The sequence below is a fragment of the Dryobates pubescens genome, chromosome 6, assembly GCF_014839835.1.
Source record: "Dryobates pubescens isolate bDryPub1 chromosome 6, bDryPub1.pri, whole genome shotgun sequence".
NCBI classification, from domain to species: Eukaryota; Metazoa; Chordata; class Aves; order Piciformes; family Picidae; genus Dryobates; species Dryobates pubescens.
The window spans coordinates 42,670,268-42,692,804 of NC_071617.1; the positions used below are offsets into that span (position 1 = coordinate 42,670,268).

Consider the following 22,537-nt stretch of genomic DNA (forward strand, 5'->3'; position numbering starts at 1 on the left):
CTAATTAATGGGATGGAGGTCTCACAATCAGAAGGTTCTATATTTCTACTGTAGACTGGATGAGGCACTTGGTGCCATGGTTTAGTTGATTAGATGATGTTGGGTGATAGGGTTGGACTTGATCTCAAAGGTCTTTTCCAACCTGGTTAATTCTATTCTATTAATTCTATTCCATACTGATAGTGTTTCTCAAGTAAAACTTCTCTTTATATAGTGATGCATGCTTTTTAAAATATAGTATGATATCACTGATATTAATACTGGTCTATAGAGTCTGATGTACCCAATTCCTAAATTTTAACTTTGATTGTTACCAATTCTTGCATACTGAAGTTTTAAATGTTTGACTTGTGTTGTAGTTTGAGCTGGGTGCCCCCCTGGTGCATTCACTTCCTGTGTCCAGAAGTCCAGCCCAGAGGCATGGACACAGGAAATTGTGTATTTCCTACCATAATTCTTTGCACCACTATAAGATCCAGTGCGGAGTCTGGCACTTCCTCTTTCCTTCCCTCTCCGAGACTTGGTAACTGGGGGAGAGATCTCCCGGCCATGGGCCTGACTGGGCCCAAGGCCACAGGGGGATGGGCAGTCTCAGGCCTGGCCAGCTGAGACTAGCCCAGCAGAGGGAGGGGGAAGAAGGAGCCCTGGGGGTTTTGGATGCACCCTCAGGTGGGGATGGGATCTTTCTTTATAAATGTGGTAGGTTGAGAGAGGGCTTAGCTCTCCCTCCTCCACAGAGTAAGAAACCACAGCTAACTCAGTCGAAGAGCAAAAGCTATATATTTACAAGCATATATGGAAAGCAGGTTATATATAACACAATATATACAGGTATTTACAATATATACACAGAAATACACAGCAAAGACAAATAACACAACAAAAATCCCTCCCTGAGGGAGGGATCCCCTCTTTGGAACCCCCTCTCTCCCCCCCTTACCTCCCTTTTTCCCAAAAAGGGGTTAGAGAGAGAGAAAGGCAAGTTACTAAGGAAAAGAGTTGTTAGCAAGCTTCAAAAGCCCATGCAGGATTAGTGTTTGCTTATCTGAAGGCCAACTCCAGCAGTTCGCAGAAGAAGCAGGCAGGGAGAACAGGCTGAAACCTCCCAACTCCCCCAACTCCCAAACCGAACTGAACTGAGGAAAAAATTTTCCAACCGCTTCACAATCTAAAGCTGAATTTTTGTTTATCAACCAATGAAATTCGTTTAGAATATCAGAATGTTTTGGTTCTAGTACCAAAAACATTAGCCAGTGTGTTCCAGCAGTGTTTGTTCTTAAAGGCACAGCCTCAAACGACCACAGTCCACCCCTTTCTAAACAATTTCATTGGCTGTTCGTACTGTCCATCCAATCCAGAACAATATTTACAGTTCGTAAGTTAAGTTCATCGTCCATTCCGGCTATACTCAGATGTAGATGATTCAGAAGTCCAAGAAAATCCAAAATCAAGAAAATGGAAAACAGTTTGTCTCTCCGCAGACGAAGCGAAGAAAAAGGGAAACAGGGACTCAGGGACTCTCAGTTGACTCAGGGCTCTCAGGGTTCTCAGGGTTCGTGCACCGTAGATTCCTCAGGGACTCTTTCCTTTGAACCGAGCTGGACCTGCACATTCTGATCTGCTACAGAAAGTAGAAGGTGATAGAGTTCCTGTTGTTAGGGAAAAGAATCTGTTAGGTAAAACTGTTTGGGTATTTTCGCCCTCAGGAGAGGCTAAACCTGTCCGAGGGGTGGTTTCAGCAGAAGGTCCGGGTCACACTTATTGGGTAATGCAAGAGAATGGTGAAATTCAGTGTATTCCACAAAGAGATTTAACTTTAGCTGAGAGAGTTTAATTTCAGAATGTTGTACAGCTACAGCGCGTCCAAAGGAAAGAGTCCCTGAGGAATCTACGGTGCACGAACCCTGAGAACCCTGAGAGCCCTGAGTCAACTGAGAGTCCCTGAGTCCCTGTTTCCCTTTTTCTTCGCTTCGTCTGCGGAGAGACAAACTGTTTTCCATTTTCTTGATTTTGGATTTTCTTGGACTTCTGAATCATCTACATCTGAGTATAGCCGGAATGGACGATGAACTTAACTTACGAACTGTAAATATTGTTCTGGATTGGATGGACAGTACGAACAGCCAATGAAATTGTTTAGAAAGGGGTGGACTGTGGTCGTTTGAGGCTGTGCCTTTAAGAACAAACACTGCTGGAACACACTGGCTAATGTTTTTGGTACTAGAACCAAAACATTCTGATATTCTAAACGAATTTCATTGGTTGATAAACAAAAATTCAGCTTTAGATTGTGAAGCGGTTGGAAAATTTTTTCCTCAGTTCAGTTCGGTTTGGGAGTTGGGGGAGTTGGGAGGTTTCAGCCTGTTCTCCCTGCCTGCTTCTTCTGCGAACTGCTGGAGTTGGCCTTCAGATAAGCAAACACTAATCCTGCATGGGCTTTTGAAGCTTGCTAACAACTCTTTTCCTTAGTAACTTGCCTTTCTCTCTCTCTAACCCCTTTTTGGGAAAAAGGGAGGTAAGGGGGGGAGAGAGGGGGTTCCAAAGAGGGGATCCCTCCCTCAGGGAGGGATTTTTGTTGTGTTATTTGTCTTTGCTGTGTATTTCTGTGTATATATTGTAAATACCTGTATATATTGTGTTATATATAACCTGCTTTCCATATATGCTTGTAAATATATAGCTTTTGCTCTTCGACTGAGTTAGCTGTGGTTTCTTACTCTGTGGAGGAGGGAGAGCTAAGCCCTCTCTCAACCTACCACAACTTGGCACCTGGCACAAGCCTGTGGATTTACAACATTATTTTCAGTTACTCTGCCCCTTCATCATATAGAGAATACAGCTTGTGAAAGAAGCAGAGGACAGAGAAGTACAATTAAGGTCATGTGCTGCTTCTAATGGTTGAATTATGTGTTTCAGAACAGCACTACTAAAACACCAATCCTTCATGTGTTTCTCTCACAAGGCAGAGATGGCAGTTCAGCACCATTGTCTGATCAACGTTATGTTACACTTGTGGATATTTTAAGAAAGGTCTAACAGACAAAGCAGGAAAGCCAAGTGCATCTACACTGGTGGAGCAATTTGTAAGACAAAGCTCTCACATTAGCAACTAGGTGCCCTTTCCAGGTCTGTAATACAGAAGAGGAATAACAAGATAAAACTTACGAAGTCAAAATATCAGGTAGCCTGTCTGACAAATAAATGATGAAAAGCACTAAGGAAATAAATCCTTTTCTGTATAAAAGTAGGATGTCTAGATGCTTAAGAAAACACTTCTATCATGTTCTAACATACCAAAAAATATTCCAATGCCAGGTCAAAAATATCTGTGAACATCATGTCTTTCAAAACTTGGAAAACACAGCACAGGAAAAGATGAATTTTAAATATGAAATAATTCACAAAATACGGAAATTTTATGGAAATTATTTTTCAACTCCAAAGAATAAACTCCTCTCTTTGGAAAGCACATATTGTGCTTCAAAGTTCAAAGGTACATGTTGGTAGGACAAGCAGGAAGTATTTTTGTACCTCTTAAGAGTAAAATTTCTTCATGAGAATATGCTGTCATTAGCACCTTTTGTTTAAAATACAGGATGGTTTGACATAAAATACAACCAGCTGTGGAAAAGTAATTCTGGAAGTTGCTTAGGTTTTTACTGAAGAGACTAGCTAGACTCCAGAACAAACCAAGACTTGGGTTACATTGTTATTATTTCAGCTGAAATACGAAAAACACCTTGCTGCCTTTTTTGGAATACTAAAATTTATGATGAAATATGTGCATGCTGACAATGCTCCTCTTCTACAAGCTTTAGCAAAACCACTATCAATTAAAAAAATAAATTAGTGTTGGGTTACAGATTTTAATGTCAAGAGGAAAAGACCTTGCACAGCAGCCCACTAACTTCAATTTGCACATACTGATCTTCACTATAGTTATGCAGTGCTCCATATAAATAACTACACAGGATAATGAATTCCTTGGAAAGAGTAACCAAACTGAAACTAGAATTATGTTTCAAAGCCCATTACTCTTCATGACTTAAAGCTACCTTTAAGAGTTAAAAGTTGGAGGTAATGTTTCTTGGGAGGCTGATTTGCTAAGTTTAAACATTCTTCTCATTCTTCTTTTAAAAAGAGATGAGAACTTACACAGCTGGCACGAGAGCAAAGACAACTGCCTCTACAACTCAGTAATGGGAAAGGCCTTCTTCACACAGGTGCAACTCTAGAAGCAGCTTCTGACTGTATTTCTAAGAACTCACTAAGACTGAACTTGTACTACATGAGGCAGTTCCTCATGTGTGAAAGCACAATGTTTCATGGTGAGCTACATGTGTGGGACATAGACATGCATGCATACATACAGAAACAGCAGCTTTTGGTGCCTCTCAATCTCATCACACAAAGTCCTAATCTCACAAAGACTTAGATATTATTCTTAAATTCACATATTGTAAATAATTTTGCAGAAGTCAGCTGTTAAATCTGGACTTCATCTGAGACAATACACAACATTCACAAAAGACGGAAGCACAGGTAAACAAAAAGATGATGATATTGCACTTGGTCTGTTACAGCAAAATGCACATCTGTGTAACATGAACTTAAAAATCTCCTGGTTTGGCCACTTCTGGTTAGCTGATCCACCAGATATGAAAATTAAGTAGAAGATAATCATATGCAAGTAAGATTTTCTTGTGAAGAATGAGATTTTTCATAGTATAATGGCGATAATATAATGGTGATAAAGCCAAGTAATCAGAGACCATATACCCTTCTCTAGTGCACTGAAACAGTGTTTATACTATTCATCAAAAGAATGATTAATTTAAAACCAAATTCAGTAGGAATGTTTGATGGCATTGTGAAAAGACCAATGCCAGAAACACTTCACTGTAGTTAGTCTGTAAAAACCCCTCAAACATCCCCCAGATGAGCAACAGCCCTTCAATGCTGGAGGGAAGACGGATAACAGTTCACAAATATGCAAAGGAGAAGAGTATTCATTCTTATCTTGCTAGATTGCCAAAGCAAAAAAAAGAAGCAAGTATCTGAGAAGGTATTATCAGCTGCAGTGGTAGATATGAAAAGCAGTACTGTTGCATATTCATGGAGAATATAGATTTTCTTAAAAGTTCCTTACCTCATTAGCTGTGTTGTGAGTTCCAACTATTCTGATAAAAGATGCAGGCTGTTTATCAAAAGTGATTGTTTGCCAGGATCTGGAAAAAAAAAGAATAATTCCAGGAAGACATACAAATAGTAACACAGCCACAACAGCTTGCAGTGAAATATACAGAGTGACAGTATGCACTATTATCACTTAACAAGACAAATCAGAAAAACACTTTTCAGCATCTGAATTTCCATCACTCCTTGTTCATTTTTAATTTTGAGTGCCTTGACTCTGCTTATCTGTTTTCATACACACCTTCTACTACTATAATTTCTGTGCTGGAGCAATACTCACACTTCTGCTGAAGTTAAGAAAATGGTAAAGCAAAAATGGCTGAATCAAAGTGTAAAATCCTTGAATAATATTGATTGTATTAGATAAATTATGAGATAAAAGCAAATGCATCAGTCTGTTAACTATTCATGAGAAATCAGAGCTTGGTTAAAGAAAAGTACAGCCCTAGGGAAACAAAACCAGCCAAACCGTCATATAAACTCCTCCCACTCTAAGTGGAGCACTGGAAGCAGAGGAGCTAAGCTTCCCTTGTGTTGGCCAAGATCCTTCCAGTAAATTGACTGACAAAGTTTTCTCCACACTGAAGGTTCTGAGGAATTCCCCATCCCTACACAGAAGCAGCGAGGAGAACATACCAGTCCCCAGAGCTGGAGTGTAACTTTTGGGCTAGACTGAGAATGCTAGATGTACATTGGAACCACTATAACCTTTCTTCCTCTATCATTCTCTTCTGATCTGGGGGAGGTACAACATCTCAAATAGCATAATGACCAGTAGGCAAAAGACCTCAATGCCTACCATACCTTGGTGCTTGCAAAACACATTGTCAGCAAAATGGAAGGAAAAGCAAAGCAAAGCAAAGCAACAAAAAAACCTCAAAACCAAAAAAAGGACTTAGATGTTTCAGTTTGATGCCAGTCTTCCACTATACTAGGTTAGTCCTTAAACACATTAGAATTTAAATTATTTTATGTTCACAAAACATGAAAGCTAGATACAGCATTTCATTTTTAACAAAACTAGACACTATCACAGAAGACTTCAGAAATAAATTGTAGTTAAGTATAACTTGATTAATTCACTACAGAAGAAAAACATTGGGTAGTTTTCCTGAATGTGCTCAGAACACATTTAGAGGTGCTCATGTGAGAAATAAAAGACAAAAGCAAAACTGAAATAAAACCCATCCCAAAATGTGGCAGTATGAACAGTTAGCTTGCTGACTGTCAGGCACTTGAATTTTCCCTATGAGAAAAACCTCTTTGTCACAAACATAGTATTTCTGGATGTTATTTAGTCAGCTATTATTTTTACCACTGCTGTCACGTTATATTTGCTTAAAGATTATGAGCCCAATCAAGACCTAATTTTAAGTAGTTTAGTAGTATTACTGTATGAAGTAATGGATGTAATTAGAGTTACTCATCATAATAGAAAGGTGCGGTCTGTGTCAGACCTCAGAGGTACAGCAGTTATCTAATGGCATGGTTTATTTATAACCCTCATGTGGCCATGTCCTTATGTTAATGCTCAGACTGCTTCTTCAAACTCTAAATATAATAAGAAATGAGAATGTACTGTCTCAAGAACTGAAAGATTGCTACGATTGAACGTGTTCAGAGAAGGACAATGAGGCTGGAGAGAGGCCCGATGAGGAGAGGCTGAGGGAGCTGGGGTTGTTTAGCCTGGAGAAAAGGAGGTTCAGGGGAGACCTTATTGGTGTCTACAGCTACCTGAAAGGTGGTTGTAGCCAGGAGGGGTTGGTCTCTTCTCCCAGGCAACCAGCACCAGAACAAGAGGACACAGTCTCAAGCTGCACTAGGGAAAGTTTAGGCTGGAGGTGAGGAGAAAGTTCTTCACAGAGAGAGTTGTTAGACATTGGAAGGGGCTGCGCAGGGAGGTGGTGGAGTCACCGTCCCTGGAAGTGTTCAAGAGGGGATTGGATGTGGCACTTGGTGCCGTGGTTTAGTAGTCATGAGGTGTCAGGTGACAGTTTGGATTTGATGATCTCTGAAATCTTTTCCAACCTTATTGATTCTATGATTTAAATATTTTTTTCTCCCTTAGCAGAAGAACAATTCTTGAGTTTTCTTCTCATATTACTCTAGTACAGCCAGGCAGTTAATCTGCATGGCCAAAAATAATTTGTTACCTTGAAGGACAGAGTCCCAAATATGAGTGGCTGGACAATGGGTTGACTGCAACACCGTATCTCACAGCAAAGTACTGCCATAGCTTGCATTATGCACATGCTTTCACATGTACATAAGGGCACTCTATGCAAGAACAGTGAAGACATAAAAAAAAAATCACATTTCCCTATTTAATGATTTACAAAATATTTTAAAGCTATTCTCAATAAGAGTTTAAAGTCTTAAAGGAGCCATTGAGAAACCTCTGCTTTCTTAGCCTCTACAGTAGAGGTTGTGTTCTGTGACAAGAAAATAGGTTAATTGGGATCATAGAATAAAATGTAGACAAGCCTGTATTTAGAGTATTTCTGAGCATGGTCAAATATGCACCATAAGCCTTCAGTGCCGATTTTCCAAAGGTAGCAGTAAATGCCACTGTCCATTGAATGAGCTGACAACAAGGAAACAAATACATCTGTTTGATAATACAGGTGAAGAGTACTAACAGATACTAACAGAGTAATAACAGATACTAAGAAAGGTTGAGAAAAAGACCTCTGAAGATACTTTCGACAAACTTTTAGGCCAGGTCCTCCAGGAAGCTCCTAAGTTCTTCTACTTTCCACTGCCTCTGCTACAATGCTGTTAGAAGATTATTATGATAGACAATAGCAAAAAAATAATCAATAAATAATCTTGAGAATGTGAGACCTGAAAGGAGATAAGGAGATTTTCTTCCATAAAATGTGTCCATTTTATTCCTTTTCCATTGGAAAAAGGGAGCCAAATTCATAGAAAATTTGTAGAAGAGTTGCTAAAATTCAAGAATATTACCACTAAAGAATTAGTACTTGATGGCATAGTGAGAAAATTCGGTCTCTTTTTCATTTCCTTATCAAGAAGAAAAAAACAAAGTAAAAATCAATCCAAGTGGATTCAGAAAACTTCACTTTTGAAATATGTAAGGCAAACCTCCTTCACTAAAATGTTGTAGCTGTAGCAGTACATTTGAGAACACTGATAAATACAGCGCAGTATCTCTCAGGAAAGATATAATTATGCAGGGAAGAGATAATTTACTCAGTGTAACTATACCCATACAGGAAGAAAGATTACTGACAATATTATCAACGCATATCTGCCCTCTTTTTGCATTTTCTGTTGATATAACCAATTCAGTAAGACTTCTATTTATGTACCCAGCTATAACCATTGTTCAGTGGTGTTCCTTGATTAAACTGGAGACATCACAGGTAAGCCCTTTTAATCTTCTTATTTTACTACCAGTTATCTCTTCTGGTACTACTGCAGTAAATGCAGTTTCTCCACAGGAATTCTATTTTACAAATTATTTTTTAGCCATAGCATTTGTGTAGCCATGCCACGTGTAAGTGCTTGTTTTATAAGTTCCCCAAAAGAGCTGGTCTTTCTATCCTCAAAAATGCTTTTGATGGTTTATACAAGAATTTCCTCTAAACTTTATACATAGCTCTGGTATCCACTCATGTATACATAAGTCACTGCATTCCAGGAACAGCAGCATTAAAATATATCAAAAGCACCTAATTTTGGTCTGGGATTAGAGATTACTGTGTAATAGATACCATCTCTTCACTTTACTCCCCCCATATGCCAAGCAAACAAATCTTTCAAGCTTGTGGCCATACTATCACCGTCTTTACCTAGGGCACAGTCATAAAGAAACTACCAGGATTTACTTCTCCCATAAACTGACATTGTTGTCTCTGCACTTTCTAGACCTCTTTACTCCTTTTTAGTGTCCCTGTAACAAATTGATTTTTCAGGTTTTATCTTTTTTTGAATATTCAGGAAGCACTGAATTTCCCCCCTACCTCCCATTGCCCCTCCTTTCACATCTGCCTTGCTGGTTGATTCATTTTAGATTCGCTGCTCAATCTGCAGCATTCCTGGTCATCACTTTCACAACAGAAATAATCACTACCTCAAGATGAGGTTTACATCTTTAAGAGAAGACTTGCAGCCTACTCAGATTTATACCAGGGTCCTCAAGATGAAGTGCAGCACTGAAAGTTGTTTGGCTAGCAAAGGTCCCCCAATAATACAGCTCCCTTTTCCAAAAGAATTAGCCTTGTTACAGTCCTGTGGTGTTTTATTTAACACTATCTCATCTCAGCCAACAGACTTCTAACTCTCTTGTTCTGCCCGACTCCCCTACGGAGATGCAGTAATTGACGATTAGCATTCCAAAGCCATGCTTGCATCCTGTGAGCCTGTCATATTTAATTACATTTTAACTATATTCGTCTTCTATAATAGCCTGAACATAATTTAGATAATTATCTTTTGCTCTCTTATTCTCCGACTCTGCCTGTCTCACTTAGAACTCCTTGCAACGAAAATCACTTTCTTGCTCAAACATATAAACAGACTCTTGGGCCAAGTACTTTCATCTCTCCAACAGCAACAGCTGTCACTGGAAGCTCAATAGCTTTGTGCATACCACAATCTCTCCACCATATTCTATTCAGAGGAAGAAGAAAATCATTAGAAACTCCTCCACTTTCATATTTCTTCCTGTCTTTTTCTTTATTAGGCTACTGCAAGAAGAATGCAAGAAATACTGATGTCCAGGTAAATTATAACAATGGCTTGCTACTGCTTAAGCTATCTATAGCTCCAAAATAGCAATTTACCCCTTAAAGAATTTAATGACTTTTGTCAGCATTTGGAATCTTTGCCCAGTTATTTCTATGAAAAGCTGCTATCTTTCTAAAGATTTATTACATATAATAGGATATAAATAGTGATCCTTTCCCGTTCTTTCCTTCTCTTCCAGAAAGAGCAAATTAAGACAGACGTGGAAGCTTACCTTTTATTGAGGTTTTCTAATGAGCCACTACCACTAGAGAATACTACCACACTGTGAGATCAGAGCAGCACTGATTACAACTGAATCCAAGTTCAGGCCAAAGACGTGAGACCAAGGAGAAAGCTGTCACATGTAACTAACATTCATCAAGCTATAATAATAATGCCATACTTGTATCATGGCTTGCTTATGCTAATCATGTGCACACATGGTGTCTCCTCATTTTCCACAGTGGCATATAACCTCATTTTTTGTTCCTCATGCCAAGAAGAAAAGCTCTCTGAGAAGTGTTGTTTACCAAGAAAGTAATTTCCATTTTTGCCTTCTAATGCATGTCTTCTGTATTGGGTTTGTGTGGCAAGGTACAGGAGGGGGGCTACAGGAGTGGCTCCTGTGAGAAGCTGTTAGATGCTTCCCATATGTCCTCACAAAGCCAATGTTAGCCAGCTCCAAGACAAAGTGATGCTGGCCAAGGCCAAGCTAGTCAGTGACAGTAGTAGCACCTCTGTGGTAACACACTGAAGAATGGGAAAAAAGTTATGTGCGGTGGCAACCGGTGCCAGAGACAGGAGTGGGAATATGGGAGAGAAACAACTGCGCAGACATCAAGGTCAGTGGAGGAGATGGAGGAGGTGCTCCAGAGGCCAAAAAGCAGAGATTCCCCTGCAGCTCGTGCTGAGAAAAGCATGCTGTCTCACTGCAGCCCCTGGAGTTAACAGTGAACATATACCCACCTGCAGCCCATGGAGAACTCCAATGGCTGCCTGAAGAAGGCTGTGACCCTATAGGAAACCTGTGCTGCAGGTGTCCAGACCTGTAGACCCATGAAGAGAAGAGCCTATACTGGAGCAAGTTTGCTGGCAGGACTTGTAAACCTGTGGGTGACCCATACTGCACCACAATGTTCCTGAAGGATTGTACTCCATGGGAAGAACCCCATGCTGGAGCAGGGGAAGAGTGTAAGAAGTCCTTCCCCTGAGGAGGAAGTAGCAGAGACAACATGTGGTGAACTGACTGCAACCCCCATTCCCTGTCCCCAAGTCACTGGGCAGGGGGGAGGCAGAAGAGCCTGGGAAGAAGGGAGGGATCAGGAGAGGTGTTTTAAAAAATTTAATTGTAATTCTCATTGCCTACTCTGATATAATTGATAATAAACTAAACTAATTTGCCCAAGTTGAGTCTGTTTTGCCTGTGACAGTAATTGCATGTGATCTCCCTGTCCTTATCATGACCCATAAGCCTTTTGTTACATTTTCTCTTCCCTGTCCTGCTGAGGAGGAAAATGATAGCAGCTCTCATGGGCATCTGGCATCCAGCCAGGGTCAACCCACCACATCTGCTTATGTCTTGCTCTATAGTGAGTGATGAAACACTTATTTGGATGTGGACTTTTTCAGCTGTGACCTTTTTTTTTAAGGAACACAGCAGATGTCAGAAAAAGGGCAGAAAAGTTGTGTTGTCTTTCCATACAATCTGATGACTGTACTGATGTAAAAAAATCCATCAAGTAACTAGCATATGCTGCTGCCAAATAAAAACTTGCTCTTACACATAAGCAAGCTGAGACTCGAGAAGTACCACATTATGTTCTGCATGATAGGGGTTAGACTCCTTGCTTTATTAATGAATTCTACTGTGGTGTACTAAAAAAAAAAAAAACAACACAAAAAGCATGCACTAAAAATGCTCCAACAGTTCTTGTTATATATTTTTCTTTATAAAATACCAAAAAGGTCTACAGCTACCTTATAAATTGTCTATTAAAAAGTATGGTTTCCACCACAACAGCACTAAACAGTAAAGCGAAGTAATACTCCCTCTCCTGTTAAAGCAGTGATTTAACATACTAATTCAGAGCCAGACACATAAAGCACAGAAGTCAAATGGGGTAGCTGGCCCAGCCACTCCTTTTCCATCCAGCCTCCCAAGTTACTGAGGGGAAAGACAGGATGAGAAAGAGATCTTGTGAGGACTCAAAGGTGATCTATATTTTGGTTTTTAAGTTAAAGCCAAATTAAGTGCAGTTCTCCTCCTGATCTAACTCAACTGAAAAATGAGATCTAAACCTGAGTTTCCATCTATTTTGCTGTCACCATAACAGCACTGCCTCAAAAGGTGTCCTGTCAAATGTGGCACTTCTAAGGAAGCAAAAGTAAGGTGTAAGGCAGAAGTAACAGTTTTCTTTCTGCAGCTGAGGGAGAGGCAAAACACACCTAATGCATCTTGGTTATAATTACGCCATAGTCCATTGACAAGGTAGCAAATATACTTTATTGACTCTATTAAGGAAATTCAAAAAGGACTTTAACTACTAATGGCAGACATAATATAAATGGTTACGAGAAACATAATCACAGTCCAGAATAAATGTGAGAATAACAACCACTAAAAATCACCTGTCGCAGTGTTTTTTGCATATCAGCTTTATATATTGACAAGTGAAAATATGTATTCCTGCTTGGGAAACTCCCCTCAACATTTTTTATTCTATGTATACATCCCATAAGCAACAAAATTTGCAGTTGTTTCTGAGTTATGGTTGAGCCCTCCCAAGAATCCAAACACATTTGGACACAATGATCTTGAAGGTCTCTTCCAACCTGGTGTATTCTATCCTATGCTATTCTATTCTATTCTATTCTACTCTACTCTACGTAAGAACACTTTACTGAACTGCTAAATGTTTTTTTGTATGTGACTTACTGTAGAAAGCAAATGTGGGCTTGATAAAGCAGACTACAGAATTGAAATTCTGACACAAAATACATCTAATGAAGTCTGTGCAGAGTTTCTCACATCTTTACAGAACTTCTAATATCAAAGGCTATAGCAACCACTGCTTGCACAGCTTCAGCGATGACAATTTTTGCTGTATTAGAAAACATGAAGAAAATGTTAAAATCTAGTCAAACTGAGCCACAGTAAAACTAAAGGTAGTAATTATTTTTCTAAGCAAATGTAGTAACCAATTTTTTAACGTATCCACCTGCCAATGTAGGCATCCAATGGCATTTCTGTACTGCATAAGCCATGTACTTTTTCTTCAAATAGTTGACTTTCTGTACTTTCAGAAACAAAGTTTAAATGCAAACATCTTACAAAACAAAACTATTAGCAATTTGCTGGCAACTGCCTGGCAGGATGCCATGCAGCAAATTTCTAAGCTCTGTCAAGACCTGTGCATGTAGTATCTACACATACATCCTTAGGGGATGGCAGGGGTGGCTGAGGGAGGCTGTGAACTTGAATAGCTTGCTCTGTGACAGCTTCTTGCATACTCCTGTGTATGTCAGAGCACACACGCAGAAGGCAAGCTTGCACAATCCTAAAGGTTGAATTAGTTTTGTTGTGCTTAGTCATTACCAACAGTTATTGTTCCTGATGTTCACACAGATAGCAAAGATTTGAAAAAGCCATCCAACACAACTGGTAGCACAACTGGTGGGTTGCTTTTAACTTTAAGACTTCTCCCTCCCACAGCCCTACTGCAACTGGTTGTAAGCTATATAACTTTTCATACCAATGGAGCAGCTGATTACAGGCAAATATATAAGCAATATTTTCTAGAGATAGGAGACAGAATCACGCTCCCTATTAATCAGCCTCTTTGTAGCATGTAGACTACCACAATATTTATAGTGCTTGTGTCTTACATTCCCTTGGGTGTGATTTCATGGCCCATGAGTAAAAACTTCACACTTACAGTGACTGCCCTTCTATTACTGTCGATAACATCTAATTGACATGTCAAACCTCCAAGGAATGCAGTAAATTGAACCACAGCCTCTAAGAAGACTAAAATTGCAAAAAAAAGTAGATGGGCATGTGCCTCCTCATAACAGCAATAGAAGCATGCTGAGGTTTGCTAATGGAAGGGAGGAAAATTGTAACCCTCTTACCACACTGAATTATCTATTAACCTCAAGGTCACAAAACAGAGCCTTGTGACCTCAGACTGAAGCTTGCCTGTAAAAAAAAATAATAATCTGAACCTACATCCATGGTTGCAGCACTTTTAGACATAAGACCAAAGTGACCTAAATCAGATAAAAATAACAAACACTTTTGCTTCCACTATCATGCTACAGAACATTTAAAAATGTATCACCCCTCCCAATAGTTTCTGATACAATAAATTAGGGTATGCAATTGGTAACTCTGCACTCCTATGAACAAAATGCTGGGTAAAATTCACAAATACAATTTTATAAACAGATGAAACTTGGCTCACGATGAAATAGCACAAAAAGTCAGGAATAACCTGTTTATGTAGCAACCAAGGTAACAGGAAAAAGGCAGAATAACTTAAAAAGGATTAAGTACATGAAATCACACAGAATCACCAAGGTTGGAAGAGACCTCAAAGATCATCAAGTCCAACCTGTCACCACAGACCTCATGACTAAACCATGGCACCAAGTGCCACGTCCAAGCCCCTCTTAAACACCTCCAGGGATGGTGACTCCACCACCTCCCTGGGCAGCACATTCCAATCCATTAAGAAAGAAAAAAATATTTGCTTGGATGTAAGAAAAATAATGCAATAAAACTAGGTAGTAGGATGTTGAGAAAAGACTTCTCAAGACTTTTTGTTGTGGGAACTCAGTGTGACAGAAAAGCAAAGAGCAGAAGAAATCACCATCTCTTCAAACACAAGATGCCAGAGCATTTTTCTAAAGAAATATACCACATAGTGCCAAAATTCCCAAAGAATGAACCTAAAGGTATAATAATTCTTCCATTTTGTGATAATCTTGGATATAATCTGCCCTGGTAAACACATTGCTATGAATAAATCAGTATCTCAATACTACAAGTTTTTCAACACAGAGTATCTGCAACACTGAAGACTGTTTTGGCCACCATAAGCAAATGTATATTTTTCAGAGTTCTAATGAAATTAGATCCTGAATATCAAAGTTCTAATTAGGGCAAATTTCAACATGTTATATGTTAGTATCTGACTGATGTCCTGACTATATAAAGAGATGTCAACAGTTGTTATATTTAACAGCTTTGCATATAAGAAAGAGATACAGACAAAATGGTAACTTACTATCTAGTCAATGAACATTTGGGCATCTCCCTTTCACTGGGTTTATGCAACAATGAATTTCAAAGTAAACGAACAACTGCAAGACAATGGCTCAAGTATTTGGCATTTGTTTCTTATCTCAGACAGATAAATGGGCCAGTTTCACAGGAGACATCAATACTTTGGATAACCTTTTTGTAGTAATATTTATTGATATAGGTGCTTGGAGTCCATGGGTATGTGTGTGCCTGCATGCATGTGGGTATTTGCATGCATGCACGCACAGACTTTCGCACTTCTGCAGAAGAAAGAATATTTAGGACTCAGTGAAGGCAATCCAATGTTCTGTCACAGGATCCTTCCATAATAGAAAAGCAGCAATCCACACTGTCGAGTCCTTACCCAGGAGCTGCAAATTGGTTCCTGTGCTGATTGGGGAACAAAATCCTGCTTAACTGGATCAAGAGAGAAGCAGTATTCTCCTCCTAGCAAGAAAATTATCATTTGTCTTACACTGAGCAGAGATGGCAACAGTTGGTGAAGACAACAGACTTCTACAGATTTGCTTAACATTGTAGATCAAACTGGAACCCAAATGTGTTGGGGGTTTCGTTTTGGTTGCTGCTTGGTTTTTTGTTTGGTTTTTGTGTTTTCCAAAGGAGTGGGAAGGGGGAACCTATACGAGGAACCAATCACAGAAGGAGGATGACAGAATTTACAAGCACCTGGGAGGGGCACGATAACACTGAGGTAGAGCTGAATGACAGAATAAAGTTAAAAGAGGAATAAACCTACTGAGAGCAAGTTTTCTTATACAGTCAAATTATTTCTCCATGGCAAACAATAGAAGGTCAAACAGGTAATTTACTTAAAGTGAAGCTGACTATGGTGTTTGTATCAAGACTGAGCAACAGCCAGGATTCTGACTACAATTTATAGGACAAAATTAATGCTAACTCAAAGCAAAATTTAATTCTGGCAAAGCATTTTCTTTAAGGTTTTAAAGATCATTTCACATTATCTTCAAATTTAACCAGCATCTCTAAAGCAGGGTTATGTACCGATAAAATATGCAATGTGTATCTTGTCATCTTACTGATCTTCTTTAATATTAAAAAGTGATCACAGCACAATCAAGCAAAATGTAGCAATGCAGTCATGCTATAATTGTCAAGGAATACACACATTTCTTGTACCTCTACACAGTAAGGAACACATACACCATGTTGCTGCAGAAATGGGCTGCTCATATACCCATCTCAGCGTCTCAAAATTGTAAATTCTGCAATCTCAAGAAGCATGTCCTTATAATGAATTATTTTATTTTCAGATTTCCTTTCCAGCACCTTCAACATTTCAAAAGGCACAAAGCTTTCACCTTTCCCTAAACCCCACAGTGTTTATATAACCTGACTGCCTTTTCAACTTGGCAGAGATGACAGATTAAGTCAAGAATAAAGGGTACAAAGAGGAAAGGCCAAAGTTTTATGATTAATGTGAGCAATAAGAATATGTAGATCAGATCCTGAAGCTTCAGTATCCAGGAGTATGTAAAATGCAACTTAAATAAAAAAAACTTGGGGGGTTGATAAAACAATTAAGCAGCCTTTCCACCTCCTTCAGTACTATCTTTTCCCTCTTCAAACCAAAACAAAAACACATGTACTGAAATGCTCTCCTTTACCTAGCACTTACAGCACAAGCAGTGGTTATATGTGGAGAGTGAGAAGTAGCTTATGCTTAAAATGTAATCTCTGAAATAAGAATAATTTGCAAGTTTGCCATTTTATTACAGAAGCCTTAACAAGTCAAGAATCAAACACGTAAAACCCTGGGAGGTTTAATTTCTACTGAAGTGCCAATATAGTAATAAGAATTATAAAAAAATTACAGATAATTAATTATTTAAAGGAAATGAATGTTTGTTTGGTTTTTATTGTACCTATGAGACAGGTACTCTGCACATACTTAATTATTATTATTTATTTTGAAGAAAATTCCAAACCATTAAGTGCTCACAAATAAATTCAAACTGAATTTATTATCATGGAAAGTCAATATAAACTTCCTGCTATTTACCCAAGGAGAAAACCAGGGCTTATTCTAAAACATGATCAACAGAACAGCATAAGCAGAATAAGGTACACTCTTCTTCAGAATGTGTGTTACTGTTTGATATATTTAAAGAAAGGACACCATCAATAACCAGCTAAACTGAACAGAAATTTGGTAAGATAGGAATGAAGTTGCCCATTCCTAAATACTGTGGGTTTGGAGAACCCTTTAGGATATAATTTTTGTGGACTAAGGGTTTTAAGTCCTCTCCCTGCTTATTTCCAGACAAGAACAAAAGCTTCATCAGCAGAGCCTGGCCCTTCACAGCTTTTCTTTTATAAAGCTACTGCTGTACATTAATGATACACTTTGGGATAGTCATTATCTCAAAGTTTTCTTTCCTCTCCCTCAAAATGTATTTTTTTTCCCAGATGATATATTACAAATTAATAAAATACACCACTATTTATCTTTGTTAGCTCAACAATTTTTACATGTCTCCAAAGAGACATTTAAGTCTTTGATGGCATGGAAGAAAATCCAATACCTAATACAAATACTGATACTATGGCTATGATTTTGCATTGTTTATTTTCTAATAATCCAAACTGATGGCAGAGTTACTGTGCTGTTTTCTTCTCTCTCCTCACAATAATGTGCATGCAGAAGAGCTGAGAACATGCCAGTCACAAGGCAAGTGGAGCAAAGAAAACCTTCAATGCATGCTGCACACGCAGAGCTGCAGTAAGCATATGGCACAACATTCTGTTCAAGGCTTGTTCAAAGGGCCTGTCCATGCATTTTTGTGGTGGAAAAGCAACCACAAGGGACTAAAGGTAGAAGTGTGTGTGGGGAAAAGAAAAATTAGCATCTTGCAAACCTTATGATCCCAAATCCCTACTAAGAAACATAACTTAAAATAAATTAGAGCTCTTTTCAAGTGAACTAGACTCAGTTAAAATGAAGGCTAACAAATGAAATGTTTAGATATAGAGTTTTCATACTTCTGAGAGGCTCTTAATGCTCTGAAATAGAATACAACTTCGGTTTCTCTCTGTGAATTCTTAATTCTTTGTGCTAAGTAAGGCAAGCCTGTGAAACTGAAGCTTTTTTCTTCTTTTGCTTTATTAGAATCATTCAAAATGCAAGCATATAAACACAAGGAAAAATATGTTCTTCAATGACTCTATCATTCAGGCCTTTTAAGCTCAATAACTACACAAAATGACCCTTTGTATCTGTCTGACCTGCTCCCGCAGGCATTACCAGCAGCGTAATTAACAGATTAATGAGAATCTTCAGTTTATTTTTGTGGTGTGAGATTTGAAATTGAGCTTCACAACGTTCCAATTTCCCAGACATCTTGCTTGAGTGTATTTCATCTCTATATGGTATGAATATGGCTACAATGAATTCAGCAACTCTCGAGGAGGTTCTTGGATTTTGCACACAGAGTTGCTGTGAAATTTGCTTCATGGAAAATAGAGTGAACCGTGGCCAAACTATTCTCTGTTTGACAAAAGAGATATGTAATGGTTTGAATCAGAATGGAACGGGTCAAACCGAACCAGTGGGTTAACCTATTTTCCCCAACACAGAAGTGAGGGAAAAGTAACACACCAAAAACAGGGGATTGAGACAAAAAAAATTGAGATAAGAAGAGAGTTTACTGATTGAAATCAGATAAACATAGTACAAAATGCGTAATTACTTCAGTCTATTTGCAGAAAAAGCATGGCACAAAGCAGCAGCAAGCAAGCGAAAAGCCCAAGCCAGAAAACTACTCCCCCATCCCTCCTTGCCCTGCTGCCATCCCAGTGGAAAAAAAAACCAACACCCAAGAATCTGGAACCCAGAAGCAGCAATCAAACCAGGAAGCCTCCCATGCTATAATCTGAACTTCAAGTCCCATAATATTTCTCTCTAGTCAGTACTTCCACTTTCTGAAGCTGGCATGACTGCAGCATGGTATGAATAACAGCAGCAGGTTCAATTCAATCCAGGACAAGGTGAAAGAACAGTTTTGCTGTGAAATTAACTTAATGTAAAATTGAATGAAGTGTAGTCAAAACAACGTTGCAGGCACAAGAGCAGTTCCTTTTATGCTGTTCCATCCCATCACTTGGGAGCTCAAGCTTGAGACAGAATTAAGGTTTACACAAAAATTAGGAAAAAAGTTGTTGTCTCATTTTAGGTATGAGAGGGCAGTAGACACAGGCAATGCTGATGGCAAGCAACAGCAAAAGCAATGCAAGCATACAGACAAGTTGGAAAAGCAAGAAGGCTGAAAAATATTCAAGATGTTTTATTACAAGAGAAAATAGTCCTATGGAAATGGTTAAGGAGAAGAATGATGCATGAAAACAGATGTGATGAAGTTCTAGAGATCATAGAGTGAAGAGAAGGAACTAAAAGAGAACAGGAGGAAAAAGCTGCTACACTGGGGCTAAACATAAGTAACTACAAATAGGATTACATAGCATTCCATATGTGGTTACAAGGAAAAGTATTCACACACTTCACATTATCTCTATGTCTGGTCCTGTAAGAGTACATCCAGAAAAAAACCTGAGTTTGCCACTAACACTGTGTGAAGCAGAAGTATGTTCTCACTTGAAATTCTTACACAACATGGAAAACACTCTTCTCTACCTCTGAAAAGTGGTTTAGAACTCTTCAGTGCATGACCTAGATCTCTCTAGGTGCTCTTCACGAGTGGCATTATCAAAGGCAATACAGCAGCACCTGAAAATGCACGTAGTGCATCTCACGATAGAAATATGAAACACTGATCATGAGCAGTAAATCTCAATGTTAGACATTATTCTGGAAAAAATCAGAAGACAGTTAATAAATTTTGGTAATTAATCTTGCATCCATATCCCAAAGGGCTTTTCATATGGAAGTACTAATTACATTCATACAAAACCTACACACAAAAAAACAACTGATGGGAACTGAGCTGAGAATTTAGGATCTGAAATAGCTATTATGTAATAAAAAAGATAATAAGCAAAGAAAATGTGAGATTAAGTTTGAAAGTTTGTAAACATTTATCATAACAGCAGTGTGCTATGAATAACAAACAATGAGTCTAGTGAGACAATGGGAGGGGGATGAAGGGGCAGGGAAGATGTATTCCAATGTTATAATAAACCTTCTGAAGATAAAGTCATGCCCTCCACAAGAAAATTGCAAAATGTCTCAAACCAGCCATCTGGGTGGTTTACACCAACTTCCTTAGAACTGCCCATCAGTAAACAATATTCATTGTCTCCCAAGTTCTGTCAGAGTACTAGGGCATTCCTACTGCCCATAGATTTGCTCCATTTCACAGTAACTACACAAGAGAACTTGAAAGGATGATACTGAGTTGACAAGCATAGTGTTAGCCTGTTCCACTATTTGTCTTTGCAGGGCTTATTTTATCAAAAGTGTCATTAACTCTGACTCCTACTGGCCTTTGGTATCTTCTGTTTTTTGTTTGACTTTCAGACTCTCTTTCAGCAAATTCTTCTAACAAGTGCAAGTTTCTGCTGCTCAACACTGACACACTCTAGCCCACTTATCATAAATATTTTAAAAAACAGAAAGGAACACAACTGTTTTTCATTACTGTCATACTGTGTAGAGAAAAACAGCTAAATGTGGAAAAGGAAAAAAACCAGCCTCCATAGAGCATTTGAAAACTCACAGTTACACAACCAGGATGCATTAATTGGCTCGCACTTCAAGAAGGCACGCAAGCATCCCCTGTGAAGATACTAGGCACTTAGTTTTTGTCTTCAGCCTTTTAAAAGTGGGAGGGGCTTACAAGAAACCTGCCAGTCCCTGACTTTGAGCATTGAATTGATATTAATTTACAGAAAACACTACATTAAAAATGTCATTAGAACAACCCACAGCAGCATACTGTTAGGTTAAAAGGGAAGTTCATGCTTTGGTAGCCTGCCAAATGCTAGCATAAGCTTTTTAAATACAATTTTATTTTCTTTCTCTTTGTTTTGCTTGCCATTTATTAATCATCAAAGATGTTTACTGAGGTCTGCTTGTTGCCTTTATGGATCATCCTACCCCCTGTGCCAGCGAATCAGCAAAACGATTTGGAGACCTCACGCTTGTGAGACAGCTCACTAATAACTTCCACAAAGGACTGTAACTCCCCTGAAAGATCTGGTAGACAGAAAGCCACACAACAAATAGAAAAGGAAACAACTCTTATCCATGGGTCGTAGAAGACAAGAAAGAGAACAGAGGGTATTACTAGCAAAGTAAATTTTCTCACTGCTAGCATTTTGTCTCTTCAAGTGCAAGCCCTTGAGAAATTCTCCATCTACTTCCATTAGCTCCTACAGAATATCCTGCACAGGAAAACGAGTGAATTGTTTTTCTGGAGTCTACTACAGTATCTTAAACACAGAACAAATACCAGAAAGGGCAGCTCTAGGATTTCAAGACATCATCAACCACCTAGACTGCACTCACATCTCTAAAATCGATAATAGAAACATGTAGTTTGAAGTATGATTTTTTTTTGAAAGAATTTTTATTTGAGCCTCACAGAAATGAATAATGATTCTTAGTTACCAGCTGCTCTGATAGATACTTGTAGACAAATACAAGCAATCATAGTCCCATGCAAAGACATATCTATTTCTTGTTTTCTTTAAATAAAGACACATAAGCTTAAGTGATGGCAATTTTTATACCAGTGCAGGATTAGTCCTTTTTGAGTTGGGATGTCCAAGTATTCATTAAAAAATAAATAAATTAGGATTTGGCTGAGATAAAAAGCAGTTGCAAAATGTTACCAACTAGGAAAAGATTAGTTTCATTTCTTCCAGGTGAGAGGGGTGCAGCAAAACAGCGAACAAAGGCATAAGGATACTGTTGCTTTCACCCCACTACACTGTAGCCTGGTTAGGGCAAACTAGTGAATACAGGGATCCTTGTCTTCTTCAGAAGCATACTTTTTTCTATGGAAGGGTCCTGTTCAAAAGCAGTGTGCTCACTGCATGTAGGTCAGGTACTCTGCTTTTGAAGAGACACGGTCAAGCTTAGGTAGCTGTCTGATCTCTTAAGGTTTGGCCCCTACCTTAACTCTCTCCATCCCTTTCCAGTGAGACAGGCATTCAATTAAGCAAATTCTTTACCAAGTATGCTCTCTTTCCTCTCCTACCATGGTGATTTTACACCAAGGTCACCACTAACACATGAACGTGAGAAACACACTTTACCTTTCAGTGATCACAAAACCAAGGGCACGG

At 38.7% G+C, this 22,537-nt stretch overlaps 1 protein-coding gene across 3 annotated transcripts in view; it reads right to left on the bottom strand.

Annotated features, from left to right (window-relative positions):
* BTBD9 (BTB domain containing 9) overlaps positions 1 to 22,537 on the bottom strand; it is a 128,537-nt gene that overhangs the window by 2,792 nt on the left and 103,208 nt on the right. For all 3 annotated transcript variants that reach the window (XM_054162419.1, XM_054162416.1, XM_054162417.1), the window contains one exon: positions 5,150 to 5,228. In XM_054162419.1, the coding sequence (XP_054018394.1) occupies positions 5,150 to 5,228 (79 nt within the window). The remainder of the gene's footprint in view (positions 1 to 5,149; positions 5,229 to 22,537) is intronic.